This window comes from Populus trichocarpa, chromosome 14 (assembly GCF_000002775.5).
Source record: "Populus trichocarpa isolate Nisqually-1 chromosome 14, P.trichocarpa_v4.1, whole genome shotgun sequence".
Lineage (NCBI taxonomy): Eukaryota > Viridiplantae > Streptophyta > Magnoliopsida > Malpighiales > Salicaceae > Populus > Populus trichocarpa.
The window spans coordinates 2690606-2709561 of NC_037298.2; the positions used below are offsets into that span (position 1 = coordinate 2690606).

The window sequence follows — 18956 nt, forward strand, 5'->3', positions numbered from 1 at the left end:
GTTCTATGTTATGACGATTGGATAAACCTAGCAACAAGTAATCGGCATAGTATTGTGTTAGGGGTAATCTGCGTAGCATGTGTTATGGGGTTTTAGACAACACTAACAATGTACATGACATGCTTGTAGAAATGCTTCAGTGAAGCTATTGTGTATATAAATGAAGTGAGAATCATGTATGAAGATGAATTTAAAACATGTCATGGATAAGAGTGGTCTTAAGCCCTGCCAATTTAATGCAAAATGCTTCTTTTGAAGTATGAATAATCTGTTTGTTAAAATGCTTCTTAGAAACAGTACAATTTAACAAGATCATTTGGGAGGGAAAGTTAGCTCCAAAATTGTTACATGGTAATCTGGATAACAAAAGGAAATTGACGGAAGTTTAACAGAACTTGTTTGGTGGTCTTGAAAAAAATAAAAATCCACGTATTCCGTCGAGAAAAACTTGAAGAATAGACATGCTTGTAGTGCAATTATCCCTTTAATTATTAGCTAATCACTTCTTTGTTGACCTAGCTAGTGGAGATTTGTTAAGGGTTTTCTTCACTTTAAAAAATATTCACCATGTACCCCGCTTTCCATGGCCAATTAAAAGTTTCCAAATCTAAAGCGGTAGCTCCCATTTCATCTTCAAAATTAACCAGATTATCATTTATGAAGCACGGGACCCGTGGCACGAGGAAATCAAATTGGCCTACAAAGATCCAAGAATATATACACTTTCAGAAACCCATTTCCCTCAAAGTCAGCAGTACATTAATTAAACCAAGCTTAGAAGACAGCCACGGGGACTTACTTCTTAGAGGTCCAGTCACCTCACCAGTTTTTACATATATCTACATAGCTACACTAACAAAAAGAAGGAACCTCTATAGCTCTGACAGGGTAAAATACTAACCTAGTGATAGATACGATGATAAGCAAGCCAGGGATACATATGTTACACATGGGGGAGGGGTATTCAAGTACCAAGTATCTGTTAGCATGGACAAAGAAACTCAGATATCTCTGTCTCAGGGTCATTTGCAGACGGTCTTCAGTCTTTTTGCAGCCTGGACAAATCCCACAATGACCTGCAACTCGTCCATTTGCTGCACCAGCAAAAGACATAATGTTCAGATTATGATTGTCTGAAAATCCGAAAACTATTAGTAACCTTCCATTACAGACCCTTGTGTTTCAAAACAGAAAGGGAAAATAAATCCTGATTAAAATTCATGAACACTAGTGTTTCAGAGAAGCAAGAGTTTTTCAAATCTCCAGTTCAGCCAGCAACTAGTTCGCAAATATGAGCAAAGTGTCCATCAAATATACTTGCCTACCATTTTTTTTCAAAAAGCATCTAATTCTCAGTCCCATACAATACATTTAAATCGATGAATATATATATATATATATATGAAAGTAAATCACGAGGAAATAACTGCGAGAAAACCATGGCATGAATTGTCCAATTTTTCAAGTACCTGCGACATAAAATGCCTCTGAACAACATCAATCAGTTGCTCCTTAGAAGGGTTGGGGATGGCATCCACCTAGAAAAATTCATGATGTTAATTAAGTTGGGCATGCGACAGAATGTATTGAGTTAATTGTTTAAGTTTCCCTCTAAAAAAACACTCACAAGATTAAAATGTCGCCAATATCTCCACAGAGCAGCCATCTCCAACTTGCTGAGGTCAACCTTCTGTAGTGGGAAGAGTCGATAAGAAAAAGATATTAATACATTTCTGTAGTTATTTCTTGTTAAAATTAGATCATGAAAGGAAAAAAAAATGAATAGAAGTACTAAGTAAAGTTTTATTTACCGTGGTCCCACGAGGTGTTGAGACAGAGCCCTTAGACTGCGAGTCACAAGAGAGAGACCTGCTCATAGTCTTGTGAGATGATCCTGTTGATTTATGAGTCCGATTCCTTGATCTATGGGACTTTTGAGTGTCATAGGATGCTGGAAAATTAGGGATGACAAAAAACAAAAAATTAAAAGGGAGGTGGACCCAACCAAAAGAAAAGGAAATGATACAAGGGAGCTTTTAGCAATAGTGAAAAGTAAAAGGTGGGAGACAGAATGGATCCTATGTGCCAAACTTTACCCCTTTCGCTAATAATAGCATATACTATTACGAACCTACGGTAAGAGTCCAAGCAAACATTTAACTACACCGAAAAGACTAAGGATTCCCCTAACCAATGCCATACGTTTTTTACCAAGACGATAGGAAAGGACACAGGTATCAATTAAGAAAGTTTATGCAGAAACATGGGTGCAATTAGCATAAACCAGCACAGCAGTGCAAGGTAATCATGAGATTGATAGCTTATTTTCTGTTGAATACCAGGATTGTTTCCACAACTTTTAACAGAGCTCTGCTAAAACAAGTCTCGCTAAAATTTGGGAATCAGAAGACATTATTTATGAAGAGAGATTTACTAACCAAGCTCACCCATATCCAATCCATTCCATTGCACATTATCAAATTCCAGATCATCATCATCCTCATTGCCCGTGGGAGCCTCAATCACACTAAGGGCATTCCTCTGTAGCTTGACTTCTATGCCATTTGTCAGGACCTGTATTTTTAGTGATCAGAGAATCAAAGATATCAGAACATTGCAAATGCCTGGAATGACATCATACAGATGATAAACTGATTCATAGACAAGTTGGTAGACATCAGCAAGAGAGCAAAAGTCAAGAAACGGTTGAAATGAAGCAGTGAAGTAAATAAAATAAGTTCCATTTTGGAGTTTAGGCAAAGATACATATTTTAGACTTTCCTGATCATTATACTAAAAATATCATGACAAGCAATTCACCTAATAGGTAAAATGCTTCACTAAGCAAAAAGAAACAACAAACCACAGCAGAAAATGGGAACAAATACCAAATCTTTTTTTTCCCAATAATAAAAAAACCAGTTAAAGAGAGTGATCAAACGTTTAAAGGATATTACCTAAAGTGGAGTGGAACATTCTTAAAAAAACCAGCTTTATTGTCTTTAGCCCGTATCGAAAGATGTTTCAAATTTCAGCAGTAAAAAATTGAGAGGTATATATCAAATACAGACGCTAGATAAACAAATAGAAGGGGTATTCGAAGGCAAAATTAGGGAATTCCATCAGTAACCCAGGAAGCAAAACAAGTTTCAGAAGATGTTAAAAGAAGCCTGAAAAAACAAGCATGCAAGAGAACTACGGAATCTAATAAATTATTTAGTCCAAGTGAATTCAGATAATGTCTGAAAAAACAAATTTGCATAACCAAAAGAATATCATTTAAAAATGAATCAAAACAAGATCCCCCGGCATAGCCCCATCATGCAAAGCTAAGAAGCAATCCAAAGCAGACGAAGAACACCAAAACAATCAAAATAAACCTAAAAACCTCAAAAATCATACATTTGAAATCCCACATTACAAAAGGCCCATCAAAACACCAGATCCATGAGTAAAAATCCACATGCAATGAAAACCCATTTCCTGAACCCCTTAGTTATAGCTTCCAATTACCATAAAACGCCTTAATTCTTGCAAAGTTTGACATTTAAGCATTCATTCTCCACAATTTTATCTTCTGTGATAAGAAAATGAAAAATTAAAGCAAGTGGTCAATAAAATAGTATCACATTAACACAAAATCCAGACCCAAAACCATTAGATTGACCTGCATTGCAAAAGATACTACCAATCAAAAGCAAACCAAACCACAGATGACAGTACATAAAAAACCCATTTTTCCTGGATTCTTAAAACCCAAAAAAAAAGTCGAAAAATTTACCAGCCAATGCCACCCGCCAAGCCCAACAGCCTTCTTGACAACACCTTGAAGACCCACAAGCACCGACTTGGTACGGTTATTCCCAGTAACTACCACTTTAGTATGACGTGGCAGCACAGAAAGCTCTTCTTCACTGCTGTCACCACAGCTCTGTAAGTGAGAAAACCCTCCTCCAACTCCTCCTCCATTGACTGAACTCTCCATTGTCTCGAACATTATTAATAATGAATAACTGTATCTATAAACAACTCAGTGAGTCAAAATTCGAGTTTCAAAACTCGAAATGAAGATCGTGCATTGCAGAGCAAGGCAGTGAATGTTTTGCGGGACGAGGGGAGAGATGTAGTAGTGAAATTTAGAGATTTTTGTAGGAGAAAAAACACAGTTTTTAGAGAGAGAGAGTTTTGTGTTTGTGTGGGAGAGAGAAAAGATGAGAGTGACTCCTGGCTATGTTTATTGGTTGTGTAACCATGAATCCCGACGAGAGAGAATGGACCAGTAGGAGGGCGACACGTAAGAAAGAGAAGATAGTGTCGTTAATCATGCATAAAAGCACTTCCTTAATAGCGGTTTTGGATTGGATTGTTTATTCAAGTGAGTTTGACTGTTTGACTTGTTGCAAGAGGCGAGGCTAGTGGGGGTGCGACTTGAAATGACGGAATTGACCTTGCTCCTGGTGCTGTGGTGCTTTTGAATTTGGAGTTGGTTTTTTTTTTTTTTATCTTGAATAACTAAACACAGGAATAGAACAAGAAGATATAGAAATTGGGGTTCTTGTAAGGCAGGAGTTGGGATATGTACCTTCCTGTGTTCTTGTTATTTTCAATTGAAGAATCATGATGTGATAGAGAAAAATAATTCTCGGGAGAAAATTATTCAGTAGTTATTTGGGTAGAATATAATTTTTTTAATTTATTTTTTTAGTATGTATTTAATATTTTAGTGCATGACGCTTTGTATAGATATTTTTTATTTAAAAATATATAAAAATATTTTTATCTTTATATTAACATATTAAAATACTTTAAAAAACACAAGCTCAAACACTTCCTTTATCTAAGAATTGAATTTTAAAAAAATATAAGGTAGAGTGGCAATTAATATAAACTTTGTTATTCGTCTTTGGTATGGATTCAAATGATTAAAGTTATGCAAAACAAACCTTTAATGATTCGATGAGGTGTCAAGGAAAGAAATAATTTCTTTGATTTTTCAGAGAGAAGGAGCATGTTTATATTCAATTAGTTTCATCTACGTATATATCTTAAGTTTTTTTAAAAAAAAAATTATCTGAATATCCTCACATTCTTTTAAAAAATGAGACCAGTTCCATTCGAAGTTCGTGACTGCCCTTCTTAATAAATACATTTTATGAGGATCAAACTTGTATTTTCATCCTTATAAAGATATAGTAGTGTTTTAACCGTCAGACCAATACTTCATTGGTAAGGGCTAATAATGATTAATTCTTAATATAAGTAAATTGACTTTAATTAGTTTTAAAATAGTAATACACTTAGGGGAAATTCTCATAATTTTTTTTTATAGTTTAGTTGTTTTTATAGTTATTTTTTATATTCTTAAAAATTATTGTTTATATTCTTGTTGAGTATAAAATAGACTAAGTTACATAATAATTTATAATGAAAATCATTACAAGTACAATAAAATTTACAATGAAAATTATAATTTTTAAAAACACAAAAAATAAATATGAAAATAACTAAACTATAAAATAACAAGGCTATTTTTTCTTAGATTTTACCATTGTCTATGTTTCTTTCCATGGTCGTCTATGAATGAGATAAAACAAGGGAGAGTTGTGTTTTTTTTTTTTTTTAAGGAAATGAAAAGATCTCAAAGGAAAAATGGTGTTTGGTAATTTTATCGCAGAGACAACAAAAGTTTTTTTCTTTTAAGAATAAACAACAAAAGCAAACGGGATGGAAAAAGGAAAAGGGGAAACGGCAGAAGGGAAACGTAACGGAAACCCGAAATTCATATGCGGGGCCCACGAGCGGGGAAGGCGCTACCTTCCGTCGGTGTTGTCCTATCCACCACGAAATACCAAATTTATTTGCTTTGCCTCCATATTGAAAATTAAAATACCTAAAAAAATATATCTTGCCTTTATTTTCCCTCCGGATTTTCCCGCCACAATTGACGACCATCAACAGTTGATTTCTAGTGACTGTTTAGGATTACAATTAGACATTGCGTTTAATAAGTATGTATTAAAATTGTGGTTGATTTGAAAAAAATATTAAATTAATATTTTTTATAATTTTAGCCTGCTAGTATAAAATAAATTTTAAATAATATTTTTATATATTTTTAAATAAAAAACATTTTTTTAAAATACTCTGAACTACAACACTAAACACGTACTTAGGTAGTATTTTTAGAGTGCAGTAACAGTAACGGTTGCTTTTTAAAATATTTTTTTTTTCAAAAATACATAAAAATAATATTTTTTTTATTTTTAAAAATTAATTTTAACACCTGCACATTAAAATAATAAAAACATTAACTTCAAGTAAAAAAAACTCAAAAAATTACAAAATCCGGTTTTAACTACAACAATAGTTGGATTAAGTGTTTTGCCGGACGGTGTAATCATTATTTTGCTAAATTTTGAGTTTTTTATGTTTAAAATTACATTTTATATATAGTTTAAGATCGTTTTGATATATAGATTTTAAAAATAATTTTAAAAAATAAAAAAATATTATTTTTATATATTTCCGAGCAAAAAATTCTGGCATCACATGTCCTACCTGATCATCAAACCATTTAATTGCCAGTTATGGGTCCAATACCTTATGTATTCTTTAATCCGGGGAGTGCATCATTATAACTTAGTGCACCACAGGGCACATAATCACTTTTATCCATTCTTGATTTACATACACATGCTCAAATAATGAATGCAATCAGGCTAAATTCACCGGAATTAGCTATCGGTTTGGAAATTAAAATCCGGTGCCGGTAGCCTTGACGTGTCGACAGGAAGTGGTTGAAAGGATAGTAACTCAGGGAGCGAGAACCGAAAAGATTTAGAAGATACCAGAGAATGGGGTGATAGCTGTGGCACCGGGCAGCAGGTAGGAACCCTCAGATAAGGTGTGATAGCTAAAGGAGACAAGACACTGGGCTCCACCATGTAACTAACCTTTTCTTTTCCCCGTCTTCTCTCTCCGTTGTGGTAATTCCGTAATTGTAGTAAACCTTTTCTTTCATTGAGATGAAACTTCTGCCAAGTTTCTCCGTCTGCCTGGATTTGTTTTGATTTTTAAAATATATTTTATTTAAAATGTATTAAATTAATATTTTAAAATTTTTAAAAAATTATTTTTAACACTAAAAAGTTGAAATAATTTTAAAATAAAAAATAAATTTTAAAAACACAGCTGGATTGAAATGTCAAGCATAATCTAAAAATACTTAATGTTGTGATACATGATATTTTTTTAAAATATTTTTTTATTTTTAAATATATTAAAATATAATTTTTTAATATTTTACATATGAAGTATTGAAGTTAATTAAAAAACATCAATTTATTATATTTATAATTAAAATACATTTAAAAAAAACAAAAAAATACTATATTCATAATACTTCCTGAATTTAAGGACAACTGTGGTAAAATAAAATGAATTTATTGATAAAAACATGTATAATTTTTAAATTAATTATTTTAATGACTAAGATTTTATGAGATTCTTTCATGATCATTAGATGAAAGTTGTTGTTTCATCATTTTTTTTAATTTATTTTCTAGTTAGATTGAAATATTTATTTAGCTTGATTTCTATTTAGCTTATTGTTTAAAATAATTCTTCAAGCTATTAAAAATCAATTATTTACATTTAAGTCTTATCAAATTAGAATGCTGTCTATAATTGAAGTGATTTTAAAGTTCGTGAAAATCTATTTTTACCACGTGTCGTGTATTGTTTGGTTGCTAGAATTGAGAAGGAATAATTGATCTCGATGGATGACTTGATGATGTTTTTTACTATGAAAAAAAGAAAAGGAATTCCAAATTAATCTCAGTATCTACCGAGGCCATTATCTTTGGTTTTCAAGCCTTATGCTAGGTGACATTAAATCGCTGGCACTAGTGTCCAGCTAGCTAGCTAGCTAGCTCGCTCGAGACTAGGGCTGAGGTTACAAGTTTGCTGGGAGGTTTAGATGCATCTGGATGGAATTGAATTAGAGGCGACATGTTTCACTGTTTGTCGTCTCATCGTAAATCTTAAAGAATGTCATCCACTGATGAAGCCATTTGAATAGCAACAACGTTTCTGGTGAAAATGGCAGTGGCAGGTTTGTAAGTGAGTGAAATCCCTCCTCCGAGTACATGTAATTACCGTACAAGACAGTTCCCTCGGCTTCCGATTTCACAATATTCTTCAAGGGGGATACTGTACACCTGAACCGCGACCCACTGCTCCCACATTACCTGGACAGGAGTGGCTTTTGCTACTGAAGTCCTGAGGAGGGACCAGGCAGGAAAAAGGCCCTGCTTTGTGCATCTGGCTTGGACCCATGGCATGCTTGTTTATTATAATTGCAGTTCCTGCTGTATTTTACTATTTTTGGCCTTCGAGATACATACAGTTGCACGCTATTTTCCCATCAAACTTACATAACAAAACAAAAAAAGGACGAGGGGAAGCCACGAGCCCTTTACTTGGAGAACATGTTCGATGCCCCCCCCCCCCCCCCCCCCCCGCCGGGGAACTTGATTTCAACTCAGGCCAGTTCGAAGAGTTAGGCACGGGCATGTGACTGGGGATAAATCGGATCAACAGTTACTTGTTCTGGGTCCTTTTTTTTTTTTTTTTTAATCAGATGGCTACAACACACATCGACACGCTTGGTCCCCTGAGTTTTTATATTTTCTGTTTGGTGATGTTAGCTGGCTTTATTCATGAAGGATTTGCTTCAGGCAGCAATATGTACTCGGATAAAGTTGCTGGCTGGTCCCATTACCTCGCATCCTTCCACCATCACTTCTGGCAACAGAGCTATCCAAATTACCGTAGTTCGGTCCAATCAAATGATTCTTGTAATAAATTGTTGTGCCCACTGTCAATGTGCACCATGAGGGTCATTGAATCACAGGGGACAATTCGCTCCAGAAAAAATAACAATACAAGAGCTAACAACAATGAAATAAATTATGCTGATCCAGGCTTTGAAGGAGTTCCATCTATGGTTATGAACCCGACTTGGCTTGGTAAGATAGATTTGGAGCCTAGTACAAGCCCGGTTTTTTTCTAATAATCTTGGAATTTGACTCATGAGAATCAACCATTTCAACTCTAAGAACTTTGTTTTTTATTTTTTATTTAAAATGATATTGTTTTTATTTTATAAAATTTTCTTCCAGATAATTTTGTTTGATTTTTTTTAAAAAAATAAAGTGATATTATATTATTTTAGGATGGATTTGAGTTTACCTGTTAATCTCGACTTGACAAGCACACAACCGGTACCTTCAAGCAGGTCTGATAAATATGGTTCCATAAGAGGACCCCTCGGACCAGACAGTGAGCATAGCTGACAAAATCCATGTAGCGGAAGGCCCATCTGTGGACTGAACAGAACTACACGTAATGAAGGCTTATCAAATCTTTGGATTTGGCAAACAAGGCCCAGCACTCGATCCGCAGCCCAGCACCAGGTCCAACAGCAAGTTCTGATTCAATCTTGTTAATAGCGTGTTTGGTATTGCGATAGCTGTTGTGGTTGTGGTTTGAAAAAGGTTGTTTTATAAAAAGTACTTTTAGTTGAGGTTAGTTTGATAAAATAGGTGTTTGGTTAAAACTGTGGTTGAAATTGAGGTTGAATAAAAAGTAGTTTAATGTGTTTGGTTAAGAATGCTTTTGAAATTGAAGTTATAAAATAATTTTAAAAAATATATATTCATATTGATGGTTTTTAATTTAAATATTATAGATTTAACTATTGCTATTACATCATGAAATAAATAATATTTTTTATAAAATATTTTTTATTGTTTCATTAAACTATCCACAATTCTATCACGTATGAAATATATCCGATAAAGACTACAGTTTTCATAAATTTTTTAAGAGCACAACAATATCAGGTAAAATATAATCAGGAACAAAATTGAGATTGCGATCAAATTCTATAAATGCAACGTTATCAAGCGATTTCCGTCTAATTTATGTAGTCATTAAATAATGTTTAACACTAGTTTTTTGAATAAAACACAATTAAAAATAAAAAAAATATTTTTTTATTTTGTTGGGTCAGACCTGGTTCAATGCATTTTTAGCTTTGATAAACTTAGTCGGCCTGACTTTTATATCTAACTGGATGAAAATTAATTTAATTAAAATTAATCAATTAAACAGGTTAATTTATGAATTAATTAAAATTAGAATAAAACTTAATTTAATTTTAAAAAAATTAAATCAAAACTTTATATTTTAAATTAATTTGAGTTAATTCATCAAACTTGTAACTTTAATGTTGGGTTATAACTATAATAACAAGTTATGTAACTTTTGCATTAATTTTTTTTTAATAAAAAATCATGTTTACATGGCATTATAAATAAAATCATGTTTATATTAAATATTACTGTTTTATGCTAAATATGACACAGATGATAAAAATTTATTATTAATTTATGATGTAGAATTATTTCTATTTTTTGGATATAATTATTTTATAAAATAATGATATAAGTAATAAATACAAATAAATCTTACTTGTAATAATTAAAAAAAAATACCAAGTATTTCGGACTTCCATGTGCTGGTTCAAGCCCTCAGCAACAGAAGCATTGTATTGCGTTAATTTTTAAACATGAACAGTGGAACATCTCCACTACTCATCCATTTTCCCATCACAAGAAGCAATTCTTTGTTGGTGGGACTCATCATTAAAAAATTGTGGTAAAAGCATAACCAAACGATAAAAATTGTGGCTGCGGGTGAACTTCACCCGCAATCACAATACCAAACAACCACTAAATCAATAAGAAGAAAAATGAGTGTTATTAATGTGGTTTGTATCTTAATAGCTTTTTATGGTTTCAATTTGAAAAATTAAATTCAATAAAAACTATAAATTATTATTATTTTATTTTTTTAACCAAGATCCTTTTAAAATATTTAAAATAAAATTATAGTATATATTAATTTTAAAATATATAATTGAAGAATACTAACCGCACTATCTCACTTATAAATAATTGAAGCAAACCGCATTTTTTTAAATTTTTTTTAAAAAATTATTAATTTGATTTATTTTTTTAATCTCAAAAATAAACTTTTAAAAATAAAAAATTATTATTTTTATATATTTTAAAAAAATATATTTTAAACCACAACTACTCACAATTCTAAACAACTCAGCACGTAGCCGCACCCTGGCCTAATGTCCCATTCGTATGTTTTCAGTTCACTGATTCTAGTGGCAATGGGAAAGCAGTGAATCACAAGGCACAAGGCATGATTAGTTGTTTTTTAAAATATTTATATTTTTTTATTTAAAAATATATCATAATATTTTTTTAAAACTATCAACATAAAAAAACATATAAAAAAATTTCAAATAAAAAAAATCAAGGCATTCCGAAAACGCTACCATTGCTGAAAACAGCAGTTTTATTATATTACAAAAATCACAGGAATAATTAACAAATACAAGCTTACAAGAGGGAAACGCACAGGATTATTGTATCCTTGCATGCAACAGAACAATCAGTTTCCTATCTTTTTCCATCAGTGTCCGCTTGCTACTCTTGACCGACTCAAACACCACCACCTATGTATACCCTATTATCCTTAAAATCTAAAGTCCATTGATCATTTGAAAAGAAAAATACCTGACGACCTAACTATACCAGCTTCTGTCACTGACCTGGTAATTTTAGGATACACTAAGCAAACAAGAATCGTTAATTTACGTGCTAAGATAATTTGATTTTATACAAATGCTCAATGAAAAACTGATATCAGAAGAAGAAGTAAAATGGAACGAAGCACAGATACTTCTTCTTGGACTTTTTCCTTCTGCGTCTAGCAGCCTTCTCCTCTTCATCTGGAGATGCAACATGGCCACCTGATGATGCACCTACAGCATGAAAATTTGATGATGGACCCTCACCCCAGTGATTTGCACCTTGATTTCTGACTGCTTGTTGAATATCTAAATCTCTATGACCATTTCCATTGATGGACGAATCAGTTTCAACAGCATGTGGCTTGCCTCCTTCATTGCTGATATATGATCCTGTTGATAAACCATAAAAACAGTCTAAGCCTCCTCACATTCAAAACTTATAAAGGTAGATGCATGAACTAGTTTGTTTTTTTCAATTTGAAGATTATGTGCATTTCCCAGGAAAGCACAGAACAGTGTAGAGACGAGCAGCAGGGGTGGATAGGAGCGGGGAAATTGATAATTGACGTACCATGAGAAGCTGGAAGCACAACCACCTCATCTGGTCTGAGAGATGCAGCGACACTAAGCTTGCAGTCCTTATCCTTTTGTGCCAGGGCCTGATTACTTTCAGATTCTAGGTCTCGCAACAAAGCGATTGAGTCAAAGTATTCATCCGATGACATGGTCATGCAACTCGAATTATCTGAACTAGAAGAACGTGAAGCTGGATTATCAAGATCCAGCAGTTCCAGGTAGTCACCTCTGGAAAAACAATCAATTTCAGGCAGATTTGCGACCGGGAGATTTGGTGGTCTTCCTGTTGCAACCATGTTTTCAGTTTCATCATCCTTGTTCACCTAAAAAAGCATTAGAATTCAGCACAAGAGGAGACCAGTATATGGAGGAAACACTAGCACGCATGGACATTCACACATTTTGCTCTACGATCCAATGTAACCATAAGAGAGCAATCCCTCGACGAGGACTCTGTTACAAGTCCAAGCAACCGGTCTAGAAGGAAGGAAATATGAAAATCGAAATCACAAAGCAGACGTTAAACAAAGGCCACAATCAAGGTCACACCTCAGGATTGCTTGAGGAACCATGGCTTGTATCAGCAAGAGTCCCTGGACCAATTGATTGTGTAAGGTCAATGTGGGTATCACTGTGGGGGCTAGCAATCAGTTGATTTTCATGGTCTAGAGCTTGTTCACCACCCAGAAATACTCTGCATAGTGATCTGGCTTCCTGCAAAATGTCCAACCAAACTGGCAGTTGACTGGCAGGTTGGGAGGAGAGAATAAAATACAAATGTTATTTAATGAGAGGAGAGGGTTGCATATTCTATTAAGTACCTTGGCCTTTCTTTTTTCAATATGTTCCTTCTGAGTTATCCAGTATTCCTGCATCAACCAGTCAGTTTTACGCTCATGAGGCACTTGGCCTTCAAAAAACTCGAAGGTGGTTCTCCAGCCAGTGATGGCAGAATTCGAGAACAGCTTACAGGCCTCCCCTTTGACCTTCCAGAATCCAAGTCCTGTATCATCATTCTCCTTGACGCGAAGCAAGTACCAAATGTCTTCTGCATAAGCATCTTCATCAGCTATACTATTGCAGTGTCAATCACACCCTAGCATGTTACTTTTGGCATGCAAACTTAGCATGTTATGGTTAATACACAAGATCCGGTAGACAATGCCCAATAATGCATAATATCCAGTAAATGAATGAAAATTGACATGCTCGATTAAAAGAGATCATAAACCACAAATCTGTGACATACGGTGGCTTGTTTAGCAGATAACTGTAATGACATTTTTCATATCATTAAATCCAATACATGGATCCATTATTCATGGCTACAGAAATAAGCCTTGATTAAAAATGGAATAGACATTCTATTCAATCAGGATAACACAAGTCTGATTAGGCCACAACATTGGATGGTGATTTGTAAAGAGGGAAGACAAAGATGATGGATTGTTCGGACCATGATGCTACATTGCAAAATGCACAGTAATGTTGAATAATTCAAACCATTAAATCCTACCACCTTTTTGAAGAAAAATTACTCTTACCTGGTAGATTTGATGGTGCATAGATGTAAGGATTGACATCAGTAATCACATTTCCTGGGAGAGGGGATCCACTAGTAAGTTTATACAAAAACATAAAGAGCTCCTCATCTCTACAATGAAAATCAATATCTGCAACTGGAGAAGAAGCTGGAGGGCACATAGTGGCTGAATCCAAAGGGAAGCAAACAGCACGGGGATCAAAATATCTCTCTGCACCTTTTGTAGTAGCTAAAAAAAGAAGAAGAAAAGCAGTGAGTTATGAACTATCAAGTTGCAGATCAGTCATAGTAAACAAATGAAAGGGATGAATCACACAAATAAGAAACCAAATGATAATTCAATACACAAGTTCAATTCACATTAATGGAAGTGCATGTCTATCAACTTTTAACATTGTTCATTTTAGTTTATCATCATTCAACTAGACAAGAACGATGCAGGCTAAAACTAGCGACAGCAAAAGATCAAATAAAACCAAATACCCCCCCCCCCCTCCCGGCAGAAAAAGAAGTCTCAAATGCCAAATAGAAAACTAATTAACACTCTCAGTTCACAAGGAGAAGAATACACAGATTCAGGTGGGATGAACATTTATAAAGGGTAGAAATATGAGCAGAACTCTCAGATCTTCATTAGTCGGATTGGTGAAAAGAATGTTGGCAGAAGGACCAACAATATATTACATAATGCTTGTGTTTCAAAACCAGTGATGCTAGGAAAAATAGGAAATTGTATTATAAATATTGAAATGAGAGAACCACACAGGCCAGAGGCAGAGATCAATTCGACCATACATATGAGTTCCAAGCTTGGTGAGATTGTCCTTTTTCCTACAATAAGTCATGTTCCAGCCAAACTTTCTATGAGTTGTTATGGAACTAAATCCTGTTTCTTTACATCAGGAAACACCTCATTGATTTAACTTCCATATTCTTTGCTCCTACTATCCCAGACCGAATCTGATCACTCTTTTTATACAGATGCATCCATAAGTCCAGGAACCAAGTTATTTAAGAAATAACCATGGTTTTCTAACCCTAATCTGATCAACATGAAAGACCGAATAAACCCTCGAAACAAAAATATGGTCACCATAACAATAAATCTGAAGCAGGATCAATAAAACCTAAAAACAAAGGAAGCAGAATAACAGGGAACAAAAACTTTCTAAGCTCTTATATGATATAATTTTAAAAATGGAAACAACTCAATCGTTTTCATAGAATCGAAATTCACAACCAAATTTAAAGAAAATTTATTCCTTGGCATAAGTAAGATTATCAAAACTTTCTATTCAAAACATACGAAAACCAGAGCCTCCTTCACCCAGCACCAGTGAAACTTTTGAATTCCAGGACACATAGCAGCAGAAGCTATATAACTTTTACATCATTTTCTAATCAATCAAACAAATGGTTTGCTAAAGCAATTGCCAGATTTGCAACAGAAAAGGATCAACATAGCTGAGCCAGAAATAATAATAACAACAGTAATAATAAGGGTAAAACAATTACCTGGAATTGCTTGCAAGAGCATCCAGCGGTGAATCTGTATCACAAAATCAAAACCCCAAGATCAAGTTCAAAGAAAACGAAGTTCTCGACAAACAATCAAGAATCATTTCTCAGTTTCCAAGAAGAAAAAAGGATCAGCCAAAGCATAAAATGTCATTTCCACTCAATCCATTCGCTTTGTTAACATAAACCCTTTTGCTTTAAAGCAACAAAGTTTCTTTTCGTTTCCTTTCTCCGTCTCCCACTTCCCATCAACCAAAAAAACGATAAATTAAATCTTTAAAAAGAACAAAAAGTACCAGAATAAGCAAGAATTATGATATTCAATGAAGATACAGTACAGAAACCTACACGTTTAGATGATCAGAGTTCTAACCTTTTAGGACCAGAGTCCCTGCACGGTTCCTTCTTAGCTACTCAACTAGCTCTAACAACCGAGTAGAGTGGTGGTGGGGTATTTGTAGGCCAGTAACACTGTTAGTTAACCATGGTTAATTACTTGCCGCGCACACAGTTAGCGGTTTTGGTTTCTTTGTCTTAATATTATAGTTTTTGAGTCATCTGGCCACTAAGAAATAACCACATAGTATTTCGTCATTGCCTTAGCTCATGCAACTCTAGTTTGTAAACCCCACCGTGGTCCTTTCTTGGAAGTTTCTTTCTTGGATAAACTATACTTTACCCCCTGAATTTCACTATATTTCATTTTAGCTTGCTATAGTTTAAAGTTTATGATATATGTCCTCCTTTAAATTATTACATGCTAAATAATATTTTAAAAAAGCCTCGTACAACTAAAAAAATAATCCAAAATCATCCCTTTTTTCTCTCAAAATAACTCTTATTAGTGGTATCATTTTTTCAGCTACGTGTCTTGTATAGGCATACTTTTTATATGACAAGAAACAAAGCAACAATATAAGATAATGGAAAATATCTAAAATCCCATTTAATGCGATAATATTTTTTTTGTAAAATAAAATGAGATTTTATATATTTTTAACTATTTTATAGATATTTTATTTTTGTTTGTAAAATACTATTATTTTAGGAGATAATAAGAAAAGAAATAATAAAAAATAACCATATTGAATATGCAGTCCTTCCTGTCCTTTTTCTTATTATTCCCTTTTAAGTTTGATTTGCCTTTTCTAGTGCTCTCATGTACTGTACGAGCTTGCTTTTGCTCCTTTTTTTAGTAGCGTACGTCTGGCTACTATTATATTATGGGTACGAGAGATAAAGATAGTTGAGAGAAATATGATATTTTTCATGGTTTTTTTTTGTTTTAAAATTATAAAAAATTATTTTAAAACTATCTTGGATACATTTATTTTTATATACTCACCTCTAACCCTGCAACCAAAATATATTTATTTATTTATTTATTCATTCTGTTTCAAGACAGAAACTAACTTAAGACAACCTTGTGTCTTCTATCAATCCACTTTGTCTTGTAAGAAAATATAAGAAAAGGGTGACATTGAGACTTTTGGAAAACTATAGGGTCTATATTGAAAAACTCTGATCTTTAGGAACGTTAAAATAAATAGCTTATCCTTCATTCTTCAACTCGCGATACATTGACCAGACAGTGCCTTCATCCACAGCAAGAGAAAATTCAAGACCTTGGAACAACATGACCCGTGTTCGAACAGGACGTTGAAATGTTAAACGTTGTTTTAGTTAATCCTTCAAAGTAGATAAACTGGTTAGGTTTGAAGTTGTCATTTAAAGATCATCAATTAATTAAGTATTATAAATCTTATGATTATTGAAAGTTTATTTGGTTTTTAATTTTAGAATTTTATATATTAGTTGAGGCGTGTGTAAGTTAACAATTAAAAAAAAATTGTTTTGGTTTGTTTTGTATTTTAAAAATATTTTTTAAAAAATGATTTTTTTTAAATTAATATATTTTTTAATTTTTTTAATAATTTTAATGTATTGATGTTAAAAATAATTTTTAAAAAATTAAAAAAAAATTTAATATATTTTTAAATAAAAAAATACATTAAAAAACAATCAAACTATAATCTCAAACTTAACTCACTGTAGGCTTTCCACAAACCAGCTTCGTGTTCAAACATATCGTGTTTTAAATATGTTTTCTTGGGGTATTTGAAGGATCAACAAACAAATCAAAGCAGCTGCGGGACTCGTTCTTTAGCTAGTTTTATATGGGCTGGTCAATTAAAGAAAAGGAGAATGAAGGGAGATTAATAGAGCTAGTTGTCATATGCCCGCCACCTGCTTCCCTCGAGATGAGATGGTTGAGAAGGGAAAATTATAGCCATAAAGCGATCCGAGAAATCCAAAATATCAGTCAAACTGTCGAGCACTGCCTGATAGTGTCACGTGCGTACTGGGGTTAGTTTTCGCTGTCCAAGTTATCTATATATTATTGCGAGATTTGGTTTCTTTAATTTGTCGCAATAAATTGACTCTTATGTTAATTAATTATTTCTATATATTAAATGACAACAAAATTATACATTTATGAGTTTAATGGGATTATTATTATATAAATACAGGGATTTGATCTTTGAATTCACGCATTAAAAATACAGATTTTTACTTACAGGATACACTTTTAAATCTTGAGTGTGTCAAATATTAGAAATATCAAAATCTTTAAAAAATAATATGAGAGTGTTTTTCATCAATGACATGAGATATATTTTGATCTATTTTATCTTCTCGTATAAGATCTAAATATAGATTATTTAGAAAACATATTTAAATTTATCAAGTTTAACGGTTGATATCATAGTTTATAATAATATCTTTTTTTTATATTCATGTTGATATATTTATTTGAAAATTTATGAGCTTGAATAAATTAATTCATCTGCTTAATTATACTTTTCAAAATCTTTAAAAAATAATATGTAAGTGTTTTTCATCAATGACATGAGATATATTTTGATCTATTTTATCTTCTCGTATAAGATCTAAATACAAATTATTTAGAAAATATATTTAAATTTATCAATTTTAACGGTTGTTATCATAATTTATAATAATATCTTTTATTTGATATTCATGTTGATATATTTATTTGAAAATTTACGAGCTTGAATAAATTAATTCATCTGCTTAATTATATTTGTCATTGGATTTGTAGTGGTTAATTGATATTTTGATTTCATCATATTTTACATGTCCAATTTCAGGAACAATCTGATTCCAAAGTGAATTAATGATTAACTTGACTTTATTTGTGGCTTTAAAGTCTAATTTATAATGGAATGAGTTTCATAATTGCCATACATATAGTACCTAATAGCAAATAAAATAATTGCCATCAACATGGTGTACGGATAAATTGAATTGATCGTGTTTGGAAATGTGATTGTTATTCAAAGTACTTTTCACTCAGTAATGTATCAAAATAATATTTTTTATTTTTTTAAAAATTATTTTTATCATCAGCGCATCAAAATGATCTAAAAATACAAAAAAATATTAATTTAAAACAAAGAAAACAATAAAAAATTTCTAAATTTTGTTAAAAGCGTTTTTGATACGCAAAAATAAACATGACCGAAAATTATTTGTGCCATAAATAAATATTTGAGGGTTTTTATTTCATGGGTTGTTGTTTTGATGTTTCATATAATTATAAATCATTAGAAAAACTTATTT

The 18956-nt window shown here is 32.6% G+C and overlaps 2 protein-coding genes across 8 annotated transcripts; both read right to left on the reverse strand.

The window, feature by feature from the left end:
• Positions 1–736: 736 nt before the first annotated feature.
• LOC18105004 (uncharacterized) lies at positions 737–4229 on the reverse strand. Of its 2 annotated transcripts, none has more exons than XM_006375003.3 (6): positions 3782–4229; positions 2448–2574; positions 1812–1951; positions 1628–1690; positions 1470–1538; positions 737–1094 (listed from the first exon to the last, which is right to left on the reverse strand). In XM_006375003.3, exons 1-6 carry the CDS (start codon positions 3995–3997, stop codon positions 1023–1025), a joined length of 687 nt encoding a protein of 228 aa, XP_006375065.1. In that variant the 5' UTR covers positions 3998–4229; the 3' UTR covers positions 737–1022. The 2 variants fall into 2 exon arrangements, with proteins under 2 accessions (XP_006375065.1, XP_006375064.1); XM_006375002.3 differs by having other exon boundaries at positions 2439–2574; positions 3782–4226.
• A 7189-nt stretch (positions 4230–11418) lies between these two features.
• On the reverse strand, positions 11419–15836 carry LOC18105005 (NAC domain-containing protein 79). Of its 6 annotated transcripts, none has more exons than XM_024585262.2 (7): positions 15685–15835; positions 15309–15342; positions 13795–14022; positions 13072–13295; positions 12800–12964; positions 12246–12573; positions 11419–12064 (listed from the first exon to the last, which is right to left on the reverse strand). In XM_024585262.2, the coding sequence occupies exons 2-7, from the start codon at positions 15328–15330 to the stop codon at positions 11787–11789; spliced, it is 1245 nt and encodes a 414-aa protein (XP_024441030.2). In that variant the 5' UTR covers positions 15331–15342; positions 15685–15835; the 3' UTR covers positions 11419–11786. The 6 variants fall into 6 exon arrangements, with proteins under 6 accessions (XP_024441030.2, XP_024441031.2, XP_006375066.3 ...); XM_024585263.2 differs by having other exon boundaries at positions 13072–13298; positions 13795–14004; positions 15685–15834; XM_006375004.3 differs by having other exon boundaries at positions 13072–13298; positions 13795–14010; positions 15685–15834.
• Positions 15837–18956: the final 3120 nt, after the last annotated feature.

Excerpts from the sequence above, each read along its gene's own strand:
- LOC18105004 (XM_006375002.3), bottom strand. The coding sequence starts at position 3,997 with ATGTTCGAGACAATGGAGAGTTCAGTCAATGGAGGAGGAGTTGGAGGA. Across the intron at positions 2,575-3,781 it reads TTGGCGGGTGGCATTGGCTG|GTCCTGACAAATGGCATAGA; the intron begins GTAAATTTTTCG and ends CTAAAAATACAG. Across the intron at positions 1,095-1,469 it reads AGAGGCATTTTATGTCGCAG|CAAATGGACGAGTTGCAGGT; the intron begins GTACTTGAAAAA and ends TTGCTGGTGCAG.
- LOC18105005 (XM_006375006.3), bottom strand. The coding sequence starts at position 15,330 with ATGCTCTTGCAAGCAATTCCAG. Across the intron at positions 12,965-13,071 it reads TTGAAAAAAGAAAGGCCAAG|GAAGCCAGATCACTATGCAG; the intron begins GTACTTAATAGA and ends GACATTTTGCAG. Across the intron at positions 12,574-12,799 it reads GTTCCTCAAGCAATCCTGAG|GTGAACAAGGATGATGAAAC; the intron begins GTGTGACCTTGA and ends ATGCTTTTTTAG.